Genomic DNA, 22,532 nt, shown 5'->3' with positions numbered 1-22,532 from the left:
GGACACAGCCCTCCAGGGGTGGCCTCACCAGCGCTGAGCAGAGGGGAAGACTCTCCTCCCTCCACCTGCTGGCAACGCTCCTCCTTGTGCAGCCCAGGACACTGCTGGCCTTCTTCGCTGGCTCAGCTTCAATGTGGTGTCCACCAGGACCTTCTCTGCAGAGCAGCTTTCCAGCTGGGTGCCCCCAGCGTGTCCCGGTGCCTGGGGCTGTTCCTCGCCAAGGCCAGGACTTTGCATGTCCCTTGCTTGAACTTCAGGAGGTTCCCGTCAGCCCATTTCTCCAGCCTGTCGAGGTCCCTCGGGGTGGCAGCACGATCTCCTGGTGTCTCAACCACTCCTCCCAGTGTGGGATCATCAGCAAACTTGCTGAGGGTGCACTGTGCCCCATCATCCCCATCATCCCCATCACTAGTGAAGAGGAAGAGGATCAGACCCAGTATTGACCCCTGGGGTACACCACAAATGATCAGCCTCCATCTAGGCTTCGTGCCACTGATCAACACCCTCTCCTTAAAGACCTAGAGCATCAACATTCAAAATCACTTCTGCACAGATCGGAGACTATTTGCAAAGTTCTGCCTCCCCCAAGCCTTCCGCTCTCTCCAAAACCATGAGAAGTTTCTCTGCTATCATTTATTGGCCCCAGTTAGCATTTTTGTCTTCAAATACAGGAACTCTGGAATATAACATAGGCTCTGTTGAATTGTTTGCCTCTGTCTCCACTTTTCCTGAAAATACCCTGGTAGCACCACATGCTGAAACTGGCTACCTGCATCATTCTGCGCTCCCTGCAAATGCGCTGAGGATGCCACTGCGAACGAAGCTCAGAGAGGCTCAGGGAGCCACCAGAGCAGACATTCCCAAAACCGCAGAGCTTTTAAATCCCTTTGGCCGAGGTGGCTCTTGGGTCCCAAAGGAAGCTACAGGTGCAAACCAGACCCGTCGTGCCCTCACGCAGTTTCTGCGCAATGGTTGGCATCAGAAAGCTTGTGAGAAAGCAATGTCACCGCCAAGGCCTTCCCCAGAGCCGCGCACCCACAGCAGAAGGCCTTTGGAGACAAGCGGTGGAGAAAGGCAGCCAGGACCATCTTTCCCACCTCTGCTGTAGACCAGAGGCAGTGCCGGACCTTTGCCTCCCTCACTGCTGAGGGAATCAGTGACAGGTTTCACGAAGGTTAAAGGCTGCATCACTACTCCTGAAAAAAGAACGGCTGAGATCAATCACCACTGGTTGCAGTTTCTCTTGCTGCCCCTTGGCTCACAGTTGTCACCCAAACTCTTGTGACATTATGCACTGAAGCTAGGTAAGGTCTGGTCCTGACCTCCAAGTCCTTTGAAGTCAGCTGGATGGCACCATCAGGATTGGGCCCTGTGACAGCTCTCTCCGTCCCACAGCAAGAGCTAGGTGCTCCCTCTGACTATTTAAGCCAGGTTTCATTAGGCAGGAGCTGGAGTTCTCAGGGTCTGTCCCTGCAGTGCAAATCCTTTCCTCATCCTGCTGCTTCCATGGCATTACTCAGGTTGCAGAGAAGGGTCCAGGAGGTTGGATCTGCAACCCAACGCCTACTAATGAACAGGCATCAAAAAGCCCGTCTGTAACCACTCCCAGAGCAGAGGGACATGCAAACCACTCCTGCAATCACACCCAAAGACACAGCCATAAAAATAAAAGCTTTTTATTTTTTTTTAACATACCATTACAGAAACATCTGAGTAGCATTCTCAACAGGACGGGCAGCTCCGCGGCCCTGGGGGCGAGTGCAGGCAGCCAGCTCCGGGGTCTGCCATGCTGTGCTCCCGAGCTGCCGCTGCTCTCGGTGCACAATGCCCCAGGCCCTCACCCTCGGCAGGGAGACCCAGCCCTCCCGGCATCAAGGCGTCACCTTTTTGTAGGTAATGTGGAGGTGTTGAGTCATGGGCTGTGTAGTGGTTGCCATCGAGACAGTTTGTTCAAGTTTCCCATCAGAATTGAGCCTGAATTTTCTGGTAATCTAAAAAGGGGGTAAGAAAAGAAATAATGAAATCAAGCAAACAGCACGCACAGGCTAAATTCCTTACCTGCGCTTTCTACCTTCCCTTTGCCATCCTTGTGTTTGCTGTCAATGCACCACAGATGGAACGATATGCTCACTACGGCCACGCGAGTAAACGAGGAGATGTTTTCTCTCCTCAAGAAGGCAGCCCTTTCCAAAGGAGGAGCTCCAGGCCCCAAGACCATTATCCACGCAGCAGCGCAGCGTCCTGGCACTACTACTGACATCACCTCAGCACAGACAGGCCAGCATCCCTCCACCAGAAGAGCGGCTCCCGGCTGGCGGCTCAGGGAGATGCTCTGCGCTGGGCGACGTCCCCAAGGCAGCCTTCAAAACCGCTCGCGCTCTCTGCAGGGCCCCACACGGTGCCAGAGTAAGGCGTTGCTCACGCTACATGGGGAGATGGGAGCCTGCGAGCCTCGGCCTGCACCTGCAGCCCCGCAGGGGTTCAGCCCCGGGGCAGGAGGGAAGAGCCCTGCCGCCCATCGAGAGGGCTGCACAGGCGACATCGTCTGCATGCCTCCACCCGGGCAGGCTGGGAGTCTGTCTGTGCTGCACGAAACGTCAAGAGAGGCAATTTGGGGGTGCCCTGTGGAGCTGGACCACTTAGGAGCTGTGCAAGCAGATGCTTGAACCCGGGCTTCAGCAGCTTGCCAAGTGGAGGAGGGAGCGGCTAAGCGTCCAGTGTTCAGCATGGGTTGTAGGCCTGCTCCTAGGTTTCGCTGAAATAAAGAAAAGTGGGACCATCCTTTTTGAACCTTAGCTCCTGTTGAAGAAGAATGCTCTGGAGGGCATCACTCCAGCTGCCTAGTTCAGCAGGAGGACAGGCATGTAACTGTGTGGATGACGCCAGGGCATGGCAGCTCCCCGAGCGAGCACTGCTGTAAGGAGGCAGCTTGGAACAGACCCCGCGCACCCAGCACTTTGGCCCTTCGCATGATTTCAGCACAGATTCACTCCACATCATCCAGAAGAGCTGTTTATACCGACTGGTGGCCACTTGCTGCTTCCCTTGTTGAACACAATCCCAGAGGTGAACAAAGTCCCGGGGACGGCAGGATAACCTGCAAGCATGATTAATTTGCAGTCACTTAAACCAGCCCCGTTTCGAAATTCCTAAAATGCAGAGGCTTTTGCAAGTGAATTCGTTTCCAGTGAAGGTCACTCAAGGGCATGTCCATGAGCTATCGCCAGTCTGTCTGCTCCAAGACAGCGTCCTCTCCGTTTACACATCCGTTCCTACGCCTGCAGCGTGCCCTTAATGCCAATATCCAACACATCCTCCTTCCAGGAGGTTATTTCCAGCTGAGAGCAAAGCTACGCAAGGCTGCGGAGGACACGCTGCTATTCTGACATTCATGAGGGCAACAGCAGGAACAGGGTCATATGCAAACGATGTTTTGATTAATATTTGCTGATCAGATGGGGCTTTCTTTGTAATGCATGACACTGTTCCTCAAATAACCTAAGCAGGAAAAGGCAATCAAAAGGAATACAAAAGACACTCGTCCTTAACAAGAAGTTATTTCACAACATGTGACCTTAGCTCAGGGTTTCTGAACTGCCCATTTTTTTCTGAACGGACCACTGCAGGTGAGACAATGAAGTCTGAATGCCAAAAGGAGGAAATGAAATGAACTGGACAAAAAAGAAGAGGAGGATTTTCTCTTAAAAGTGAGCTTCAGTCAAAGGCTGGCTGATGGTACTGGGGGGGGCAAGCTCCATGTACACCCAGGACGCATTGAGAGACTGCTACTTCCCACACAGGAGAGGAAACTTGAAGCACTGGGAAAGGGCCGTTGGAAATTGCTGAAGTCAAGGTAAGCAACATCCACTGGTCTCCCCTCATCCACAAATCCAGTTATTTTATCACAGAAGACAACCAGGTCAGCCAGGCACCATTTACCCATAGTAAAACCACACTGACTGTGCCCAATCACCTTCTCTTTGATACATGCAGAAATCTCCAGGGGCTGAAGTGAGGCTGACTAGCTTGTAGCTCTCCAGGTTGACCTTCATGTGCTTTCTGAAGATGGGTAACCCACGTGCCATGGGTCTCCAGTAATCAGGAAACTGATCTCCATCACCTTTCAAAGATAACACAGCAGCCTTGCAGGCGCATCAGCCAGTTCCCTCAGTACCCACATACTGTGAGGACAGTCCTGAAGTCTGAAAATATTTGAAAACATGCCTGTTCTCCAGACACTCACAGAAGAACATGTGCAGGGTGTTTGCAAACAAACCCAGTCTAAGAGCGCTCCTCCACTCCCTGCAGAGCATCTCTTATCTATATGCACAGGGTGAGAGTTGAGAGCCACTCACTCCTCAGAGAGGTAGGAAGAGTCTAATATGCTGCAATTGTGCCTTACGTCCCATCAGCATCGCCTCTAGCAGGGACAGACCCCTGGGGACTGCTCCTCTCTGTCCATGCGGAGAGCTCCCTGCACCTCAGCATGGCCACGCCAGCGAGCACCTGCAACACAGCCCTGGCGCAAGGAACAGGTCTTCCTGCCTGAATTATGGCTCAGCCAAGCCAAAGCCATCCCGAATCACTTTTCAGCAGGAACACAACATTATGGTGAAGTTTTCTCAAAATAAGCAACTGGAGGAGCAGCACGCGTCCCTTTCTCACTACACTTGTCGTCTCTTCATTTCCATAGGCTGTTCTTGGTGAAGAAGAAAACGCGTTGGGAGTTGGTTACCTACCATACCCTCTCATTCCACATCCTCCTTCACCAGCAAGGGCCTCCTAGATACTCACTGTGAGCAGTACCTAGGCCTGAACTGCCCTCAGGTGCCAGGTGAGCATGGACCTTCAGCTCAGGACGTTCCCTCTTCCAGCGCTCAGCCAAAAACAGCTTCGTAGCCCTCAACCAGTAAGACATTTGCTGGCTGGCTGTTCCTTTCCCCCTCTCCTCCTGCCTGTCTGGCTGCTTGCATTTCAGGCAGTGACTCTGAGAGGGTGGTCCATTTTATTTAAATGTTTGTAATTACGAGCTTTGCTGCCTTGGTGATATCCATAGTATTTAATGGCTTTATTTCTCCTGCTATAGAAAGAAGGCAATACAGCTGCTCCTGGGAAAGCAGAAACCCAACAACTTAAAACACGCATCTGAAGGCAAGGGAGTTAAGATATCGTTTGCGTAGGCACGTACAATTTTTGGCACGTCAATGAATTTAGGGAGCACTTATGACATCGGCTGCATCTGCACAAACTTGTGCTCTCAGTTATCTATGGGTTGGTTTTGGAGTGCATACAAACTAGGTTGCAAAATTAAGCCTTGAAGTCCAGAATAAGACAATACTGTATTTGCTGCAATCAAAGTAGCGTCTTCTCTCCTACGGGCCACACCTCACTTGTCACCCTTCAAAAACTGCAGGCAGTGACTTGGTTCACATGTTATCAGAGAAAACAAAACAGATGCAGGAACACGCCATTACCTACTCTTTGTGAGAGCTTGTTCAATCTTGCTGTCTTTCTCAGCTGCTAGTCAGCCAAGACAACTTCATATGTGACAGCTAGGCTTCCAGCAGTGACCTCAGTATGCCACACTAACTCCAGCAGTGCCATCTTACTCGCAGCTGGCTGTACCCCATCCAGCTGCGTCAACAACAAACCACTGCTACACAAAAAAAAGTCAAAAACCAAGAAGCAGTCAACCAAGACCAGAGCTGACAGCAAGTGCCCAGCCCTGACAAGCAGCCACAGATGGGAAGAGAGCCATAGCCACTTGTGAATGCCCTGAAAAGCAAGCAAGATCTGCAAAGACAAGGTGGAGCTCCAGTGAAAGGCAGGCATTCCTAAAATATCCTGATGAGGCCCAATACTGGACATACCTTACGCATGCACCCTCCTACTGTAATTAATCCAGAAGACTAGCATTAAGAAGTAACACCACTGCTGTACAAGGGTATTTAGACAAGACTTTCTTATTCTCTTCCCTAAGGACCTGCTACTGGCCACTGCTGGAGCCAGGATTCTGGGTTGGCTGGTCTGATTCAGCGCATCAGTTCTTATCTTAACGATCCCTCTGGGTTTTGTAATGTACGAAATATCTTCTGAAGGCTGTTACAGAAAGGATAAGCCAGGATGTCATGCAATATTTCCAAGAACTCCTGATGGCAATCTGTAATTAAAGCATGCTAATCAACCTATCCTCTCAACTAGACACCTTCTGAGGCTAGCAATACTATGTGAATTGCTCACTGCATGTGCACTCACCTGCTCTACATGGGGCTTCTTGGCAAAGGAGATCCTGGCTATGGAATGAGAAGCTATAGACAGCTCTTGTCCATTCACCTCCCCTTCCTCCACCTCCACCAGACCTAGTGAGAAGCAAGGTCATGTATATTATTAGGCTACAAAGGTTACTTAACGATGTCACAATTATTAGGCTACGTAATAGACCACCACTCTCCCTGAAGAACTGTTTTATTTGACCTAGTACATATCAACAGCTGCAAATCCATGCAACCTCAGACATGTAATGCTGCTTCGAAAAATCTAGCCAGACAGACTTACCCATACCGTGTGGGATGAGTATCACACTGCAACTGGCAGTTTTCCCTTCAGCACCTGCTCTGGAGTTTTAGATGCAAATCAACTGGTTTTTAACACTCTCTCACTTATAATAATCTAGATGTGGTTCTGTCTCTCATTCAGTCCCTGTAAGGCGTGTAACAAGTACCAAGGCACTACATCCAGACAGTGGGAGTTTCTCCTAGTTTAGGAGCTAAGAAAGATGACAGCACTGAGATTACTTTCCAAGACTGTTACGGAAACAGTAGGAGAGAAGCTCTCCTGCTACAGTGCTGCAAAGCCTCTTGGTAGTGCCACAGCCTGAGCAGGGCCTCAATAGGGAACCTGCTATATAGGTCACACCAAACACTCCTGGATGGAGAGGCTGCAAAGGGGGTTTAAAACCACCACAGCCCCACCTTTCCAGGGCCACAAGCTCTACCCTGCACCACAGAATCAAATATGGCAAGTGTTGACATTGGCAACAACAGTTTAAGTGGGATGTTAAATCTGAACCTGCTTAGAAAAAGCAGATGGACAAATATGACACTAGCAATAGAAGGACTCTAGACCCAGGAGCTCATGAACCAAGGCATACACCTCTCTCTTTCTACCACAGGGTCAACTGTGGCCAACTCACGGAAGCAGTGGGAACGAAGCATCTTATCTGTACACGTTCCCCCTGCCTCCCCACAAAAAAAGACTAGGATGCTACAAAGGCATCAAGAATGTCACTGGCCACTTATCACCTGCCATCATTAAGGCTCAGATTGCAATTCTTGTTGCAGCAGCAGGGGTTCTTTTGGTTTACAAAGCTACGTCTGTAAATATCAACCTATTATTTGAGGAAAGGATACCCCTCAAGTCTCCTGCATGAGTGGTATTTTGACTTGCAGTCCTTTCCTGTCACAGACAGCTAGAAAGCCACAGTGCCTGATCAAAGCCACAGAGCCAGTCCTAGAAACTCAGTGGTTTTGACACAAGCTCATTTTTTAATTTATTTTCACTGTGGGTTCAGTGCCAAAGGGCAGTGATGCTGCTCTTTGGCACTGAACCCACAGTGAAAATAAATTAAATGAAACTGTGAGAGGTGCAATAATTTTCTGGAAAAGTGATGAAATGGCACAGCAGGGTAAGGACCTCTTCTTTTCCCCAGCGTGGATGTCAGGCACGTACCTGTGTTCTGAGCACTGATGAAAGCCACCTTGTTAGTGTCAGGTTTCAGGCGGATGAATCCACATTCTCGGTGCATGGGTTTCCTGGTGTCTGGATGGAAGGCGTTGAACCTGAGGGGAAATCAGAATACAAAAGCTGCTGTTTGCTGCACTGAAAATACAGTGTTAAAAATACAGTTACTTTACAGGCACAGCTATTTCTTAGAGCTGGAGTAGGTTATTTAAGTTCAAGCTTCAGATTTTCCACAGCTCCTGGGTCTTTCTAAGAGCTAGCTCAGAAACTCCCTCAGGAAGTCAGACATTTCACAGATGCTGAAGCCATACTCTGTCTCAAATACTTCCTTTTCTCAAATAAATATATGGAATTATATCATCTTTATTTAGCTTTTAAACCTGGCAAGTTGGATTTTTTTTGTATATTACTTGCTGCAGGCAGTAACAGAGCAGACTTATTTCTCCCACCACCCCCTGCAAAAAGAAAAAAAGTTCAGCTCAGATGCTTATTTATTCTTCATGAGTCCTTAGAGTTATATGTTTGGTCACCCATAATGCGCGTGATTATATATATCACGCATGTTCATATACTACATTAGTGCTACAGCATTCCTGAGTCTACATAGGTAACGGAATTAAACAGCAGCTTAAAGACAATAGCAAGCTAGGTATCTATATAATGCAGTGGACTATCCTATTGGTGTTTTTTTATTCTACGCTAATCTCTTACTTTTCATACTGTTTTTCATAGAATTTCTCACTCTGCATCCTTCTACAGGAAAGGAGACAGAGGTAACCTTGGAGCAATTACTGCTAAATCTGCACCCAGAACTCCCTCGTGCAACAGCAGTTTCCAGACATGCCTCTGCTGTGCAACTGGGATGTGCCTGCTGAAAACAGCCAACACCAGTCACCTTGGCCACCGTGACCTGTCCTGGGACTGGGGGTATGCTGTATCATCAGCTGCCACCCCAATGGTAACAGGGCAAGCGTGCAAGAAGAGCTTGACCAAGGGGCTTGTCCAGGCGCTGGCATGTGGCAAGCTGGAGCAGTTATTTATTAAAGAAGCACTGAGAGCTGAAAAGTCCAAAGCAACTGTTTCCTGTGTGAAGTAAAATATAACAAATCATGCAGAGTCAACATTTCCTAGAAGACCAGCAGCACAAGGTGCAGCACATGGCACCCCTACACATGGTACAAGAAAACCATGGGCTTCAAAGAACTGGAGACAAGGAAGGGGGAGCACAGCTAAGGCGTGGAGTTACGGAGGAGTCTGGGTGCCTTGCAGTTGCTTCTAGGTCTCTGTCTTCCAAGCGTGCTGCCTATTTTCCTGACAATTCCCAGAGCTCAATAGCTCTGAGCTGTGTATCTCCTAGGCACACAGACACACACATGCCTACAGCCATGCCATAGCTCCTTCTTTTATTACATCTGTAAGCAGGAGTTTCACAAAACAGAATGATAGCAGTTGTAACGCTGTTACCTGAAGATTCATTTCTAATTAGACAGCTACTGCCAGCAAGAAGAATGATCGATTTTTTTTCTGACCATGAGGACAATACATCTTTTGGCTAACATATGCACCCAGTGCACATCACGCTGAAGTGGAAGGATCGGTGGTCTTTGAAAGGCAGGTATGGAATTTGCACAAACAATAGTGGTGTCCATGCTGGGGCCGTTTATCCTAAGCTACTCTCCCTGTTCTGAGTTACAGTCACCTTCAGAGCACCCTGAGTTACTTCTCACTATGTAACCCTCAAGACTGGCAGGTCACAAGAACTGTACACTGCACCATGGCCACAGTCCTGATCCTGTACACTTGTGCTTCTGCATGAGTTCACAGGTGTGAATTTACTTTTGAAAAGCTCTGTAGAGTGCACTGTACTCTGGGGCTAGCGAATCTTCAGTGATTGCAGGTGTGCAACCCTGCGTGTGTTGCAACAGCATGCCAATTAAACACAAGTTTTAAAGGAAAACAAAAGTCAGACCATGCAGACACATATCATTACATCATCTTATTTAGTAGGTGAAAACTTGTTTACTTTGCCACTGGAAAAGAAATACAACTGACAAATCTCACTGGAGCTATGCCTGCTCCAATCCAAAAGCTGCTGCCAACACAGATAAACCGCTAGACTTACGAGAAGTTGAGCATGGGCTGCCCGACGTGAGAGATGTGCACTTCTTCCAGGTACTGGAAGGGCTTCATTGTAGGGAAGGTGCCGTCTCCTGGTGGGTCTGAGAGCCAGGTGCCCAGCATCCAGGACAGGGGCTCCATCACAGGATTCAGCTGGGGAGTCTCTGTGGAGGAAGAAAGAACAAAGAAAAAATTCAGGGATCTGTGCTCTGCAGCTTGCTGTGAGCTGCTTACAGCTGGGTGGAGGTGAACACAAAACACCTCAGAAATGGTCCAACACAGCAGCAATGCTTTTCTCTAGAGCAGCATCAGCTCCAAGGTGCAAGGGTAGATGGGGAACAACAAATGGTCATGGAAAGTAGGTCTGTTTTCGAACCTGCTCTTGGCCTTACATAGAGCACTCTTCCAGGTGGTCCATTTCTGACTCCTCTCTGTAGCTCAATCTGAAGAGAAAGCCCCCTCCCTTCTACACACAAGGAAGAAGACTGAAATCTCAGTGTAAAGAATTATCACTAAATGATAATTAAATCTCTAATGTTCTGGCCTGATTTTTCTCAAGCACTGAGTACGTACCGTTCCTGTCTGTTTCAGAGCCCAAGGAACGAGTCCTCACTTCAGAGGAAAAAGAAAAATCAGGCTGTGTACATATTCAAGATCAAAGTTTGGCTGTAATTTTTCTGAAGAGGTTAATGACCTGCACTTGTACAAAGAGACAGGTATCATTCAGAAGTTGTTCTGCTTAGGCTCTAGACTAAGGCTAAGTGAAACATTTTAAAAAGACTAGGGTGCCTGCAAGTTAAAGTATAAATGGAACAGAAAGCTACTTCCCTTTGTCATTGCATTTATTAAGAAGCAACCAAGGTCTGTTTCACAAAATTAAAACTTCTTTAATGAATCATTTTAGAAGAGCTTTGATAAGCAACAGTTTTGCATTTTGCTGTGATTTCAGAGGGTATGACCTGAAAAAAAAAATAAATCGGAGGAATGGAGACAGACAATTTAAAGCCACATGAACAGCAAAGCAGATCCATTCCTAAGATGTAAGCAGGGGAAGCAATACAGCACCCACATAATCTCAGGAAAGACCAATACCAATAGAAATTTGGTGCCCACTACTCTAGGTTAGCTACGTTATGCAGACAAGTATGACTGAAGTATACTTAAAGCATGTCCTCCTCCCACTCACATGATAATGACTCATACTGGCATGGTGGGAGTTGAAGGGGGTTGTTTTCCACAACAAGTGATATTGCCTAATACAAGAACAAGCTGCCTGCCTGGCTGGTCTAAAAGGCATGGGCTAAGCTGCAGGAAGAAATTATGACCTAAAAAGGTGATGCTGTGGGTAAAAGTTTGCTTGATCAGTCTGAGTTTCACTGTGCTCAGTCCCAAATGTCAGGCTAAAAAGACTGAGCAAGGAGGAATAACGGAGAGTTCGCACCTGGAATGCCAAAGGAGGAGGAACAGAAACTTTCCCAGGTAAAAAAGAATTACCGCTTTTGTTATTTATTCTGCCACAGACAGCAGGTTTAGAAAGCCAGCTGGCATGTCAGTAAGATGCTGCTAATTACTCTTCTTTATCCTCTTCTTTATCTTTATCCGTGAGAAAACATGAGAGCTCACTATGAAATAGGTGATAAAAGTCTACAGCATCAGAGCCAGCCTTTGCAAAGACCATCCTGCCAGCCTGTGCATTCACCACCAGCTTACCAAGGTGTTAAGAAGGGGTTCCTACAATCCATACAGCAGTGTTAGTGTACCGGACAGTATTTCATTGTATTTACCTTCCACCTGTACTGTGAGCAACCAAAGCAACAGAACATTATTTTCTGGTGCAGCAAAGACCTTAACACAGTGACAACTGATAACAAAAGTCCAAAATTATTGCTACAAGAAACCCCATACTTCTACACTGCTTCTTAGGAACCAGTTTCCCTTTCTACTTTCATGTTGAGAGCATGCAGTTTTGCAAGTAAGGAGAGTATCACTACCCCAATCCAACTGGTATTTGCCTTTCACTTGCTACTGCATTTCTTTTCAAGCTTTTTGCAGGCTCAAACTCCCACCGTGGAAGGGAAGAGCAAAGCTTTGGAAAGGCTAGAAGAGACTGCATCCTGGGCTGCTGCTGCCCTCTCCTGGGTCAGGAGGTGGCAACAACGCCTAGGAGTGGGATGCTTTCTGTCACCAGGGTGCTTGTAATAGGGCACTTCATTTTCTTCTGCTTGCCAACCTTGCAGCATTTCAGGAAAAAGCATCAAAATGACAGACGAAAGAAATGGCTTTAGCCATTTCCACTCTTTAGACTCGGTTATAAGCCAAGAGAAGCCAACCAATTGTTTCCAGCACCCACGGTTTGACCCCATTGCCTTGCTGTGCAGCATCCAGCCTGGCTGGAGGTGCTTGACTGGGCAAGCTACTCTCACTTCCAAAGAGCTGCACTTCCAGCCAGCTGAAAAGTGAAGATATAACTGTATATCCTGAAGTCTATGGCATCTGGGCAAACAACATGGCCAAGCACCCATTATTAGTTTTCCAAACTACCTGGATGGCAGTGAAGCCAACAGGAGTTTTTTAGTTCTTATGTTGCTTGGAAAAGCCAAGAGCAACGGAAGTGCTGGTGGGGATAAGGACCAGAGACTCAGCAAAGTGCAGAAGAGTAAACACATCCTGATCGCACCCGATGCGGTGCTCTTCTTACCTTCTGTATCCGTCTCTGACTAGTGGACTGAGTCCTTTTTTCTCCCTGGCAGCCTTCTGTGCCAGAGGACTGAGCTGAGAGAGTGGAAAAGCAAGAGTGGGGAGGCAGACAGGAGAGAAGCTGATTGAGTCCATCAGAAAAAAAAGTGATGATTTGAAAAGAAATTTGCTTCTTATGTCGTGGATGGGGTGAGTAAATGCAAGACTATTGTAGCAACAAAAAGTGGAGTTTAAAGAGGAAAATACCTTTGTCTGCTGAGCTGCTTTGTTTCACACAACAGGTTTATAGGTGCAGTCACTGTCAAGAGGAATTTCACTGACGAAGGAGCGTGTACTTCCCTTTCTAAAGATCTAAATTCTTGGTGCGTCACTTTTACAAACAACTTCCTACTATGGCTTAAAAAGTAAGTGTGTAGCAAGATCTAGAACACAAACCACATCTGAGAATTTGCAGTGCAAGAGACGCTGGCCACCCTTCTGCATGTTTAAAGCTTCAGACTCAGATGGGGTCCTCTTAATGCTGGTTCTCTTGCATCCACATGCAGAGTTTCTCTTTTATCTAACAGCAGGGAAGGTCACACTACAGCCTCTTTCTTAACAAGGACATTCCTGGAGCCACTTTCCCCTACCAGGTGATACACTTTCTTGAAGTCATTAGGGACGCAGCATCTTTGAGATCTCCGCTCCTCTACAAAATCTGACTGAAATCAGCCATAACGCTCACAAGTTCCAACAGCCTGGGAGACAAAAACCACAGGCACATAAGCAACCTGATCACCTAGAGCTCTTTTCTTCAGGAAGCCATTCAGGCCAAAACTGCAGTGCCCAGCTCCTGGGCACACGAGTCAGCTCTGTTTCACCATCTGACCCCACTTCATCCCTCCGAACTCACAGATGGACTGTTTCCACATCTTTCCCATTCATGGAGGGTTTAGAATTCAAATCCCTCCCTGCACTGTAACAAAGTCAGACTGTAACCGGCTGTCCGCACTTTGCAGTGGGAGATGGTGCGCTCTCCCTGCCATGAGACAAACCAGACAAAGCGGCTGGACAACCCCCTCAGGCCATGTCTACACAGGCTTCAGCCAGCGTGGCTCTCAAGTGGGATCCCTGGAACAGAAAGCTACACTGGCACAAATTCCTACACAGTTTTATCAGCAAAACTGCAGCACGAGCAGCCAGCTGGTTGCTAACAAGGCAGCTAACCTATTTCCCCTAAGCTGGGAAATACTTGCTGCAGGAAACCTAAGGAAAAAAAAACCAACAACAACAACAAAAAAACCACAAAACAAAACCCCAAACAACAAACAAACCAACTCACACAGCACCTTCACAGTCTTCAAAGTGCAGGGTCTACAGCAACAGCTGGGCAGCCTCCTGCAATCCTTTCTTCTGAGTCGCTTACTGAATTTAAATCATCATTATCAAGGTTCTGGTAATTAAGGAGCAGCCTTGGTCAGCATACTTTTCCCATATTTAAGTACAGAAGGTGGCTTTGTACTCTGCTGCCCTTCCCTGAGTGTTGCAGCCCTTTACACACTTGGCTGATGCTCTCCCCAGTAAACCAGTAAAGCATTCCTGGCACTGACATGCTCTAGCTCCGTCTCTGCTCTAAAAGCTGGGAATGTGGTTATATTCACAAATTTTCATCTTACGGCCTATCTTAGTAATTCATTTCATGACCAAGCACCAATGTGTTATTGCCTCTGTTTCTAATCTCTGTGGTAAAACGTTCCAGTACCTGTAGTCACTGTCAGAGTTCTCCTGCACTACAAAATACAGAGAAAACATTTTTAAAATTATACACCACTATAAGAAACCCAAACATCCTACCTGAGCTTACCTCAATGTTTTACTTTCCCTCAAGTTTTACTTGGTTAGCATTTTCCTTGCTTCCTAGTTGCAAGCTGTTTTTTTGTTGTGAGTCATTGCCGACTCACTGCAGAATTAAATGCTTAATGCACAAGCTGTATAGGCTATTAGGAAAAAAAGCTAGAAAAAACAAGAGCGTTCCACTGAAGAAAAAAAACAGCCAACAGCAGAGCAAAAAGCCTTGTTTCCCCCCTCCCAACCGCCTTTCTCGCCAAGGTGGAGATGAAAGAACCATCTCCCTGATCAGCCATGTCTCAAACCTGTTGAGCGTCGGGTGCCTGCACACTGGTTGCTCCCATGCAGAGCACGAGGCAGCTTACCTCCCGCTCGCTGCGGGGCAGGACGTGCTCAGGTCATAGGTGCTGTCAAGTCTCACCTAGCCTCTCTTGTGATGCCTTCTGCCACAGATTCAGCCCCACTCTTAACCTATGCACACATATTCCTACTCCTTATCTTGCTCTTAGCTTACGTTATAGCTTCCTTGCTCTTTGTAACACCCACTTACTCTATTGACCAGCCTTCTACCCTGGCTGTTCCCATCCCAAACAAGCCGGGGGCGGGGGGGGGAATCACAAGCAGCACCTGCCATCTCAATAGAAGCATTTTTCTTCCAAAATCTAGCTCCAAGTTAACGTGCAGCTGCTAGGTTAGCAGTGCCTGCCCTGGCAGAGGCAATTTTTCTGACAGCACATCTCTGCGATCCATTTTATGAGCTTCGTTTTCAGGCTAAACTGGACAGGGACCCATTGCTGTTCCAAGTCCTGCTCAGATAGATGAAAAGTACAGCATCTTGCATCCTTGCACAACGCCACTTCTCTTCTCACTGCCACTGAGGAACACAATTTTGCTATTTGTTTTCTGCAATACGAACGAAAACCCATTGCCACCTTGATGAGAAACACCACCTCAGGCCCTACAGACCAGGCATCAGGACTCCATCTCAGCACAAAACCAGACATTTAATGTTCGAGTCCTTCTGCTTGTCCTCAAAGTTCACCAATGATGCTTCATTCACATGTAAAAAGTATTACAAACAACCCGATTTCTACGCTGGCTTTGTACAAATATTTAAAGACAAATCTAAGCTGGAAGGAAATACGACTTCCTACAGATTCCTAGCAAAACTGTAACCATTTTTCACATGGACTCATTTTGCAAACTCTCCTGCCTTTAATATGACCTTCATGAAAGCAAACATGCAGTGTTGAAGAGGCTCCACATATGCTCAAATGGCTGAATTCTAACAACTTTACCTCTCCGATAACTACAGACACTTCAATCCCATTGAATCATACCTGCGTTTGCTCCATTGCCAGCCATAGTTTGCAGAGTTATTTTTCTATTGCTTGGTCTAGCCCTCTAACCACCTTTGCTCACCAGAAAGTGTTTTGCGCAGGGTTGATAAGATGGCTATAGGGGAAGTGATCTCATGATTGAGTAAGACAGTTATCCCGGTGCCTGCTGGGAGATGTAGTTTTACACAAGGACCAAACTTGAGCACGTTAAGACGAGGTGACATTGTGAAAGGAGCACCTGAGATCTCCTGTCTGTGCTAGCACTGGGGGAGTATGATACAGCAGAGGCGTAAAACCTTCAAGCAGAACAAGATCACAGAATTATAGAATGCATTCGGATGGAAGGGACCTTTAAAGGTCATCTAGTCCATCCCCCCTGCAATTGGCAGGGACATCTACAACTAGATCAGGTTGCTCAGAGCCCCATCCAGCCTGGCCTTGAATGTTTCCAAGGATGGGGCATCTACCACCTCTCTGGGCAACCCACTCCAGTGTTTCACTACCCTCATTGCAAAAAATTTCTTCCTTATATCCAGTCTGAATCTACCCTCTTTTAATTTAAAACCATTATCCCTTGTCCTGTCACTATTGGCCCTGCTAAAAAGTCTGTCCCCATCTTTCTTGTAAGCCCCCATTAAGTACTGAAAGGCTGCAATAAGGTCTCCCCGCAGCCTTCTCTTCTCCAGGCTGAACAACCCCAGCTCTTTCAGCCTTTCCTCATAGCAGAGGTGTTCCATCTCTCTGATCATTTTTGTGGCCCTCCGCTGGACCCCCTCCAACAGGTCCATGTCCTTCCTGTGCTGAGGCCTCCAGAGCTGGACGCAGTGCTCCAGGTGGGGTCTCACCAGAGTAGAGGGGCAGAATCACCTCCCTCGACCTGCTGTCCATGCTTCTTTTGATGCAGCCCAGGATACGGTTGGCCTTCACAGCCCAGAAGGCCAACTGTATCCTGGGCTGCATCAAAAGAAGTCAAAAGAAGATGGTCAGATAGTACTTGTGTATCAGAGGACAGTGCAGTTAGAATAGTCTCCCCTTCCCCAGGACAGTGGATCCGTATTTGCTCACTGGCTCTCCCTAATTTCTTCCAGTGTATCCTGTTGCCCTCCAGAAGATGAGAAGATGCATCTAACCTCGTTCTGCCTGGTGCACTGTGCCTAACTGCACTCCTCTGCTGGAAGTATTCCTCAGCCTTTGGTCCATGGACCTCAGAAGTGGCCCACAAAACAGGAGGAAGCATTTTCCTACCAAACAAGTGAGCAAATTTAGATGGAAAAGGTCACTGTGGCAGCTGCGCAGGAAACAGCCCAGGGCTTCTAAAACCAGTTAGTCAATCCCCCTGGTAAAACAGGTTGGGAAACACCGCTTAAGTGCATTGTGACAGTTCGAGCACGCTGTGAGCCAAACTCACCCAGACTGAATCACCAGTCCTCAAGTGTGGCTGCCAGGGACTGCATGTGCAGCAGTTTTGCAGAAACCTGCTCTTTCCAGCCAGCTGTAGTTTGGATACAGCCAGCAGAAATTTACTTGTCTCGTTGGAGGAAAATATCACATGAGAACTAGTACCAAAACGAAGATCTGCTTAACGGGTGCGGGCCTAAAGCTAATTTTTCTGCTTGCAGTTTTGCAGAAGCAGCTGAACGTCAGGCAGCAGCAAAAAGAGGTCCTGCAGCATGTGGAGTTGGGATGCAGACACGTAATAACCTGCACGGTCAGTCCGGTCGGTTACTTTACTTACACTCCCCATCCCCAAGGCACTGCCTTCAGAAGAAAAAAATATGCAGGCTCAGGTTCACAGCTAATAACATCACCTCAACTACACATCAGATGATTTAGGACAACTGAAATGTAGCTACTAACAAAGACTATAATTATCATTAACCTAATATGTTACCTGACTGTATTTTTATGAATACTAAAAAGCCCTTCTTCAATTCATCTTTGCATTACAGTAAGACTTATTGTCTAGGCATAAACCAGACGCTACCCAGCAGTAGTCAGCAACACTTAATCGGGTATTTTGACTGCCATAAACTACTATGAGCACAAAAAAAACCCAAGGAAAGGCAGATGAGCACCAAGATTAAACTTAAAAAAAGACAGCTAGCCCCCAAAAAGCCCTTTAAAAAAATAACCAGCCAAAGGTTTCCATAAGAACTTCCCATCACACCGAGCTGTAATGACCGAAATGATTCTTTTTCACATACTGATCTCCAGTTTTCTTGATAAGACACAGCAGAACACATAGCGAGTTGGTCAATTCATTACGAAAATAGACATTTTCCCTTAGAAAATAGAATATGTAATTCTTATGTTCTTGTAGAAGATATTCTTAATATATAATTCTCATGTTCTCAAACACATATGTATTAAGAACATCCATCTCAGGAAAGAAAAGAAAAATCATAGTGCTTACTAGAATAAAGAAAAACATCCTTCAGGACACTCTTTTAGCAATTAGTATCTCATTGAAGGTATACCAACAAAGCTACACACCTTTTTTCATATATACACACACACACACACACATATATATATATATGAATGAATGACAGTTATGGAACCTTAAAATTGTATTTAGTTATTTTCTTTAGTTGGACACCAAAACAATACAAAAATACAGACCAGAAGGTACAAATAAGACTACGTTGATTTCCCATGGGGGAATAAAAAATTATTTCCCCCCCTGTACCCAATCAAAGTATGTACCAAATCAAAGTATGAGTTTTCCCATACTTTGGAAAATTAAAAACACATGGGAAGAGTAGCATTGGGTATCGACATTCAAGAATTTTGTCGGGATTTATTTTCTTCCACTTGAGTGAGGAAGTAGGCCATGCTATAATAGTCTGGAGAACATGTCTTTCTATGCCAGTATCATGTTTCTGACCATGTCTAATACTACATGGCTTTAGAAGAAGCCATGAGGTTTCTTTTTCTAAAGCCATGGCTTTAGAAGAAGCCATAAGGTTTCTTTTTCTAAAGCCATGGTTTTAGAAGAAGCCATGAGGTTTCTTTTTCTAAAGCCATGGCTTTAGAAGAAGCCATAAGGTTTCTTTTTCTAAAGCCATGGCTTTAGAAGAAGCCATAAGGTTTCTTCTTTAGGAGAAAGAAAACTCATAATGGACGCAAAAATTACCGTGAGGGGATACCTAGCCATCCATGGATGAGGACTTCTTCAAGAAAGCCTGAAGTCATACATCCTTCACAAGACAACCCATTTTCTCAGCAGCCACACAAACGTCAAACATCATTAGATGCTCCTAAACTCTTCCCCTGAATTGTGTCTTGCAACTAAAGTCATTGTGCAAAAGTTTTAGCAGCTGTGTATTAAAGCACTCTTTCTAGCAAGAGAAAGGGTTATGGCCCGATCCAGCTTCTCCACAACAACCTTTTTACATGACGTCATCCCTCACCGAGTTCCCCTACATTTTCAGGTGTCTCAATTTTTTTTTTTTTAATTGATAGAGAAGCCATTCTCCATCTCTTCCCACTTTATTATCCATTTCCTGATGACTTCTGCCTTCTGAGGGAGGAAATGATCAAACCGCACACAGACATTCGGTCATTAAAAGTGACCTCACTGTGTAACATGACATTGTCGTATCTGATACCTACCACCTCACTTAGATTTCATATATCCCCGAGTACTGAGTGCAGTATATGAAATCTAAGATCAGAAGTACTTCTTACATCACTGGAGAAGCCTACAACAGCTTTCCCAGATACCTGCTGACGGTTCATTAACACACCAAAAAAATTCACAGGCACACTCCAAAGGAAGGCAAATCCTAACAGGTGCTATTGAGTCATAAACAAGTTAAAATAATCCAGGAAGAAAAAAAAGTAAAATTCATCAAGAGAGTTGTCTGCAACACCATGACCTAACTTCCCATTCCACACCAGGAATTGCCTCGGAAACTTTTGGAATATAAGAAATAGCTAGTGTGCCCAGAAACCTTGTTCTTTCACCTCTATCTGTTGGTTTAACACAAGCTACTACTTCTCCTTCCAAAAACATACCTTTCTCATATCTTTTACCCATGACACCTTTAAGACATCTAACTTAAACAGCCTCTTACTGCTAAGAAAACAGTGAATTCTGCCTCAACACAAAGCCACTGGGAATACTGACCACAGTCCTGGGATAGCAGGCTGTTCAAGTAAGGGAAACTGATCCTCTTCAGCTCATCTAGCTTCTCCTTCAGCTTCCTGACTTGACTGTCAGAGCGACTGATCCTCTGCCTCAAAAGTTTCAACTCTCCGTTCTTCTTTTCTACCTGCTCACGCAAGCAGCACACCTGACTTTTGCTCTGCCTGGAGGAGAAACAGTACGAGTGGAGGGAGTCGATGAGCTTGCAAGCTCCCGAGGCCGACATGATGACCTCGTTGATGGACATGGGGTTGGCATCTGTGTCACCCTTCCGCCCCACCACAGCCTCAGCAGCAGGCTGAGGGGTAAGGTCTGCTGGGGATGCCGACGAACCCTGGGAAGGTTTCTGAGGGGTCACAGTGAGGGATGAAGTAGGGGAGCCTTCCGCTACGGCCTTATCATGTCCCATAAGATGGCTGCTGCAGCTTGGTTCCACATCTCTCTTTGGCCTTTTCCTTTCTAGCTGCTCTTTTGGGAAAGACGGCCTCTCTCTGGCATGCTTAGAGGAGAAGCTGTAAGAATGAAGGGAGCCGATGAACTTGCAAGCACCAGAGGCAGGAGGCGTGAAGTCGTCGACCGACACACCACTTCTGTCTGCTACCCAGCTCCCCGTCCAGGTGGCTTTAGGACAGTCCTCCATAGAAGATCTCTCAGGCTTTTTCTGAGGTCCAGGCTTTGCAACCAAATTATCACCTAACATCCTTCTCCGAGGGCCGTCCAGCTGGCTGTGGAGGTTCTCTTCCTCCTTGGACATCGATCTGATTTCTGCTTGCAAAGTTGCCTCCTCCATCTCTTTTGTCCCTTGCATCACCATGAAGTCCTGGCCAGAAGACGAGGTCCTCTGAACTACCTCACAGCCTCCTTCCCTCGGGTCTTCTCCATCCTGCAGCGGCACCTGGCTTGCTATTTTTCTTCTGTTTCTGACATAATCCAGGTTGTCGTGTTTTTCCTCTGCAAGTTGGAAGATAGTAGGGACAGCAGTGGGCTTCAGCAACCGGTGCTGGTCTTCCAGACGCTTAGAAAAACTGTCTTTGGTGAAATGCTCGCTGCAAAGAAATGAATACTTGGTGGGAGTCCAGTTGTCTCTCTGAACAGCTTTTAGCCACTGAATCAGACGCTTTGAATCCTTCAGAGGGAATCTAAAAAAAAAAACCACACAAAAACCATGAAAAAGTAAGTTGCATTTTGGAAATCAGAAGGATTGGTACTCTTAGGTTTAGGAAATTCTCGTGAAAGCTGTATTTTAACAGATTACGCTTGTTTGAGGATTATTTCACTTTGGGCCGAAACACTCAATATTCGTTCCCTCCATTAACAGCCCCACTTCACAAACAGTGCAGAACTAAAAAGCACTGTTTCCCCTTTCATCAGCAGCTGACCGATTATTCAGCTGCTCGTCTACCCTACGACAAACGCCTCAGCCTGTCCGCAAACCAGGAGAAACAGAGGATGCGACAAACACCGAAAGCAGCCCGGCTCGGCCAACGCGTTGTCCTCCTGCAACCCTGCTGATGTTTACGCCGGGTGTATTTAATAAGGTGTAATGATGCCTGGACTGAGAAAAGACCCAGAGCTGTTGAACCAGGCGCGTTTTCTGCACGGGCTCGCGTGGCCTGAGAGCGCGACCTTCCCTCGGGGACTCACCTACGCAGCGTCGCCGGCGGGGCCCTGCTGCGGGCAGGGGCGGGGGGAAGGCCGAGGCGTGAGCCTGGGGCCCAGGCCCCGCGGCGGCGGCGGGCTCACCGCTGCCAAGCCGGGTTCGGGCGGCGTTAAGGAGCCCGACGCCGGTCCCCGGCGCTGAGGGAAACAAAGGGCGGCCGCTGCTCGCCCGGGCCCGGAGGTGCCGGGCAGGGACGGGCGAGGCGCGGCAGGGGAAGCGCCGCGGGGGCACGCAGCCGCCCCCGGCCCGGCCGGAGCGGCGCCCAGCCGGGGGATGGGGGAGGCCCGGCCGTGGCACCTGAGGAGGGCCGGGGGCGGCGGCGCTGAAGCGGGCCGGGCGGCCGCCCTTACCTGTGGAAGGAGACGGCGCCCCGGTGCGCCTTCCCCTGCCGGTTGGAGCAGTTGGCGGCGGCGCAGCAGATCACCATCTCCGGCCGCCGCCGCCGCCGCCGGCCGGGCCCGCCCCGGCCCCGGCCCCCGCCCGCCGGCACGGGCCGCCGCCAGCCGTACAGCAAGATGGCGGAGCCAGGTCACCCCGGCCGCCCCTCGCCGCTGGGGAAGGGGTTTCTGTACGGCACTGCCGTCAACCAAGATGGCGGCCGCCACACGGCCGCCGCCATTTTGGCCAAGACGCCGCCGTACAGCGCCAATACCGTGAAGCGGGTGGGAATTGCTCCCGGCGCTGCTCGCTTGCCTCCTCGGCGCTGCAGGGCGTCCGCCTCCCGACGAGCCGCTCGGTCCGCGGCAGCCGAGCCGCCAAAGGCGTTCCTGAGAGGGGCGGGCATAGGGACTTACCCTCCTGGGGAAAGAGGGGCGGGGCTCGGCCGGCTCCGTACAGCACGATGGTGGCGCCCGTATATCAGCGCTTCACTGGGCGTACGCGTCATGGGCCGCTCCCGCCGGCGTCGTGCGGAACGAGCGGAGCCCTTACGCACCACCACGCCGCCTCCCCCCGGCCCCAGCTCCGCTGCCGACCCGCCGCCTTGGCCGTCTCCGTGCTG

General features: G+C 48.1%; 1 protein-coding gene across 9 annotated transcripts; it reads right to left on the bottom strand.

The window, feature by feature from the left end:
• Nucleotides 1–1,660: 1,660 nt before the first annotated feature.
• Nucleotides 1,661–22,523, bottom strand: THAP4 (THAP domain containing 4). 9 transcript variants are annotated; one of them, XM_082320865.1, is made up of 6 exons: nucleotides 22,327–22,523; nucleotides 19,855–21,011; nucleotides 9,863–10,022; nucleotides 7,729–7,838; nucleotides 6,256–6,359; nucleotides 1,661–1,991 (listed from the first exon to the last, which is right to left on the bottom strand). In XM_082320865.1, exons 1-6 carry the CDS (start codon nucleotides 22,416–22,418, stop codon nucleotides 1,872–1,874), a joined length of 1,743 nt encoding a protein of 580 aa, XP_082176991.1. In that variant the 5' UTR covers nucleotides 22,419–22,523; the 3' UTR covers nucleotides 1,661–1,871. The 9 variants fall into 9 exon arrangements, 7 of the variants coding, with proteins under 7 accessions (XP_082176991.1, XP_082176996.1, XP_082176992.1 ...); XM_082320870.1 differs by lacking the exon at nucleotides 22,327–22,523 and adding an exon at nucleotides 22,185–22,316; XM_082320866.1 differs by lacking the exon at nucleotides 22,327–22,523 and adding an exon at nucleotides 21,883–22,171.
• Between the last annotated feature and the right edge of the window lie 9 nt (nucleotides 22,524–22,532).

The sequence above is a fragment of the Platalea leucorodia genome (assembly GCF_965183815.1).
Source record: "Platalea leucorodia genome assembly, chromosome: 8".
Lineage (NCBI taxonomy): Eukaryota > Metazoa > Chordata > Aves > Pelecaniformes > Threskiornithidae > Platalea > Platalea leucorodia.
This window is presented reverse-complemented; position numbering and strand designations above follow the sequence as displayed.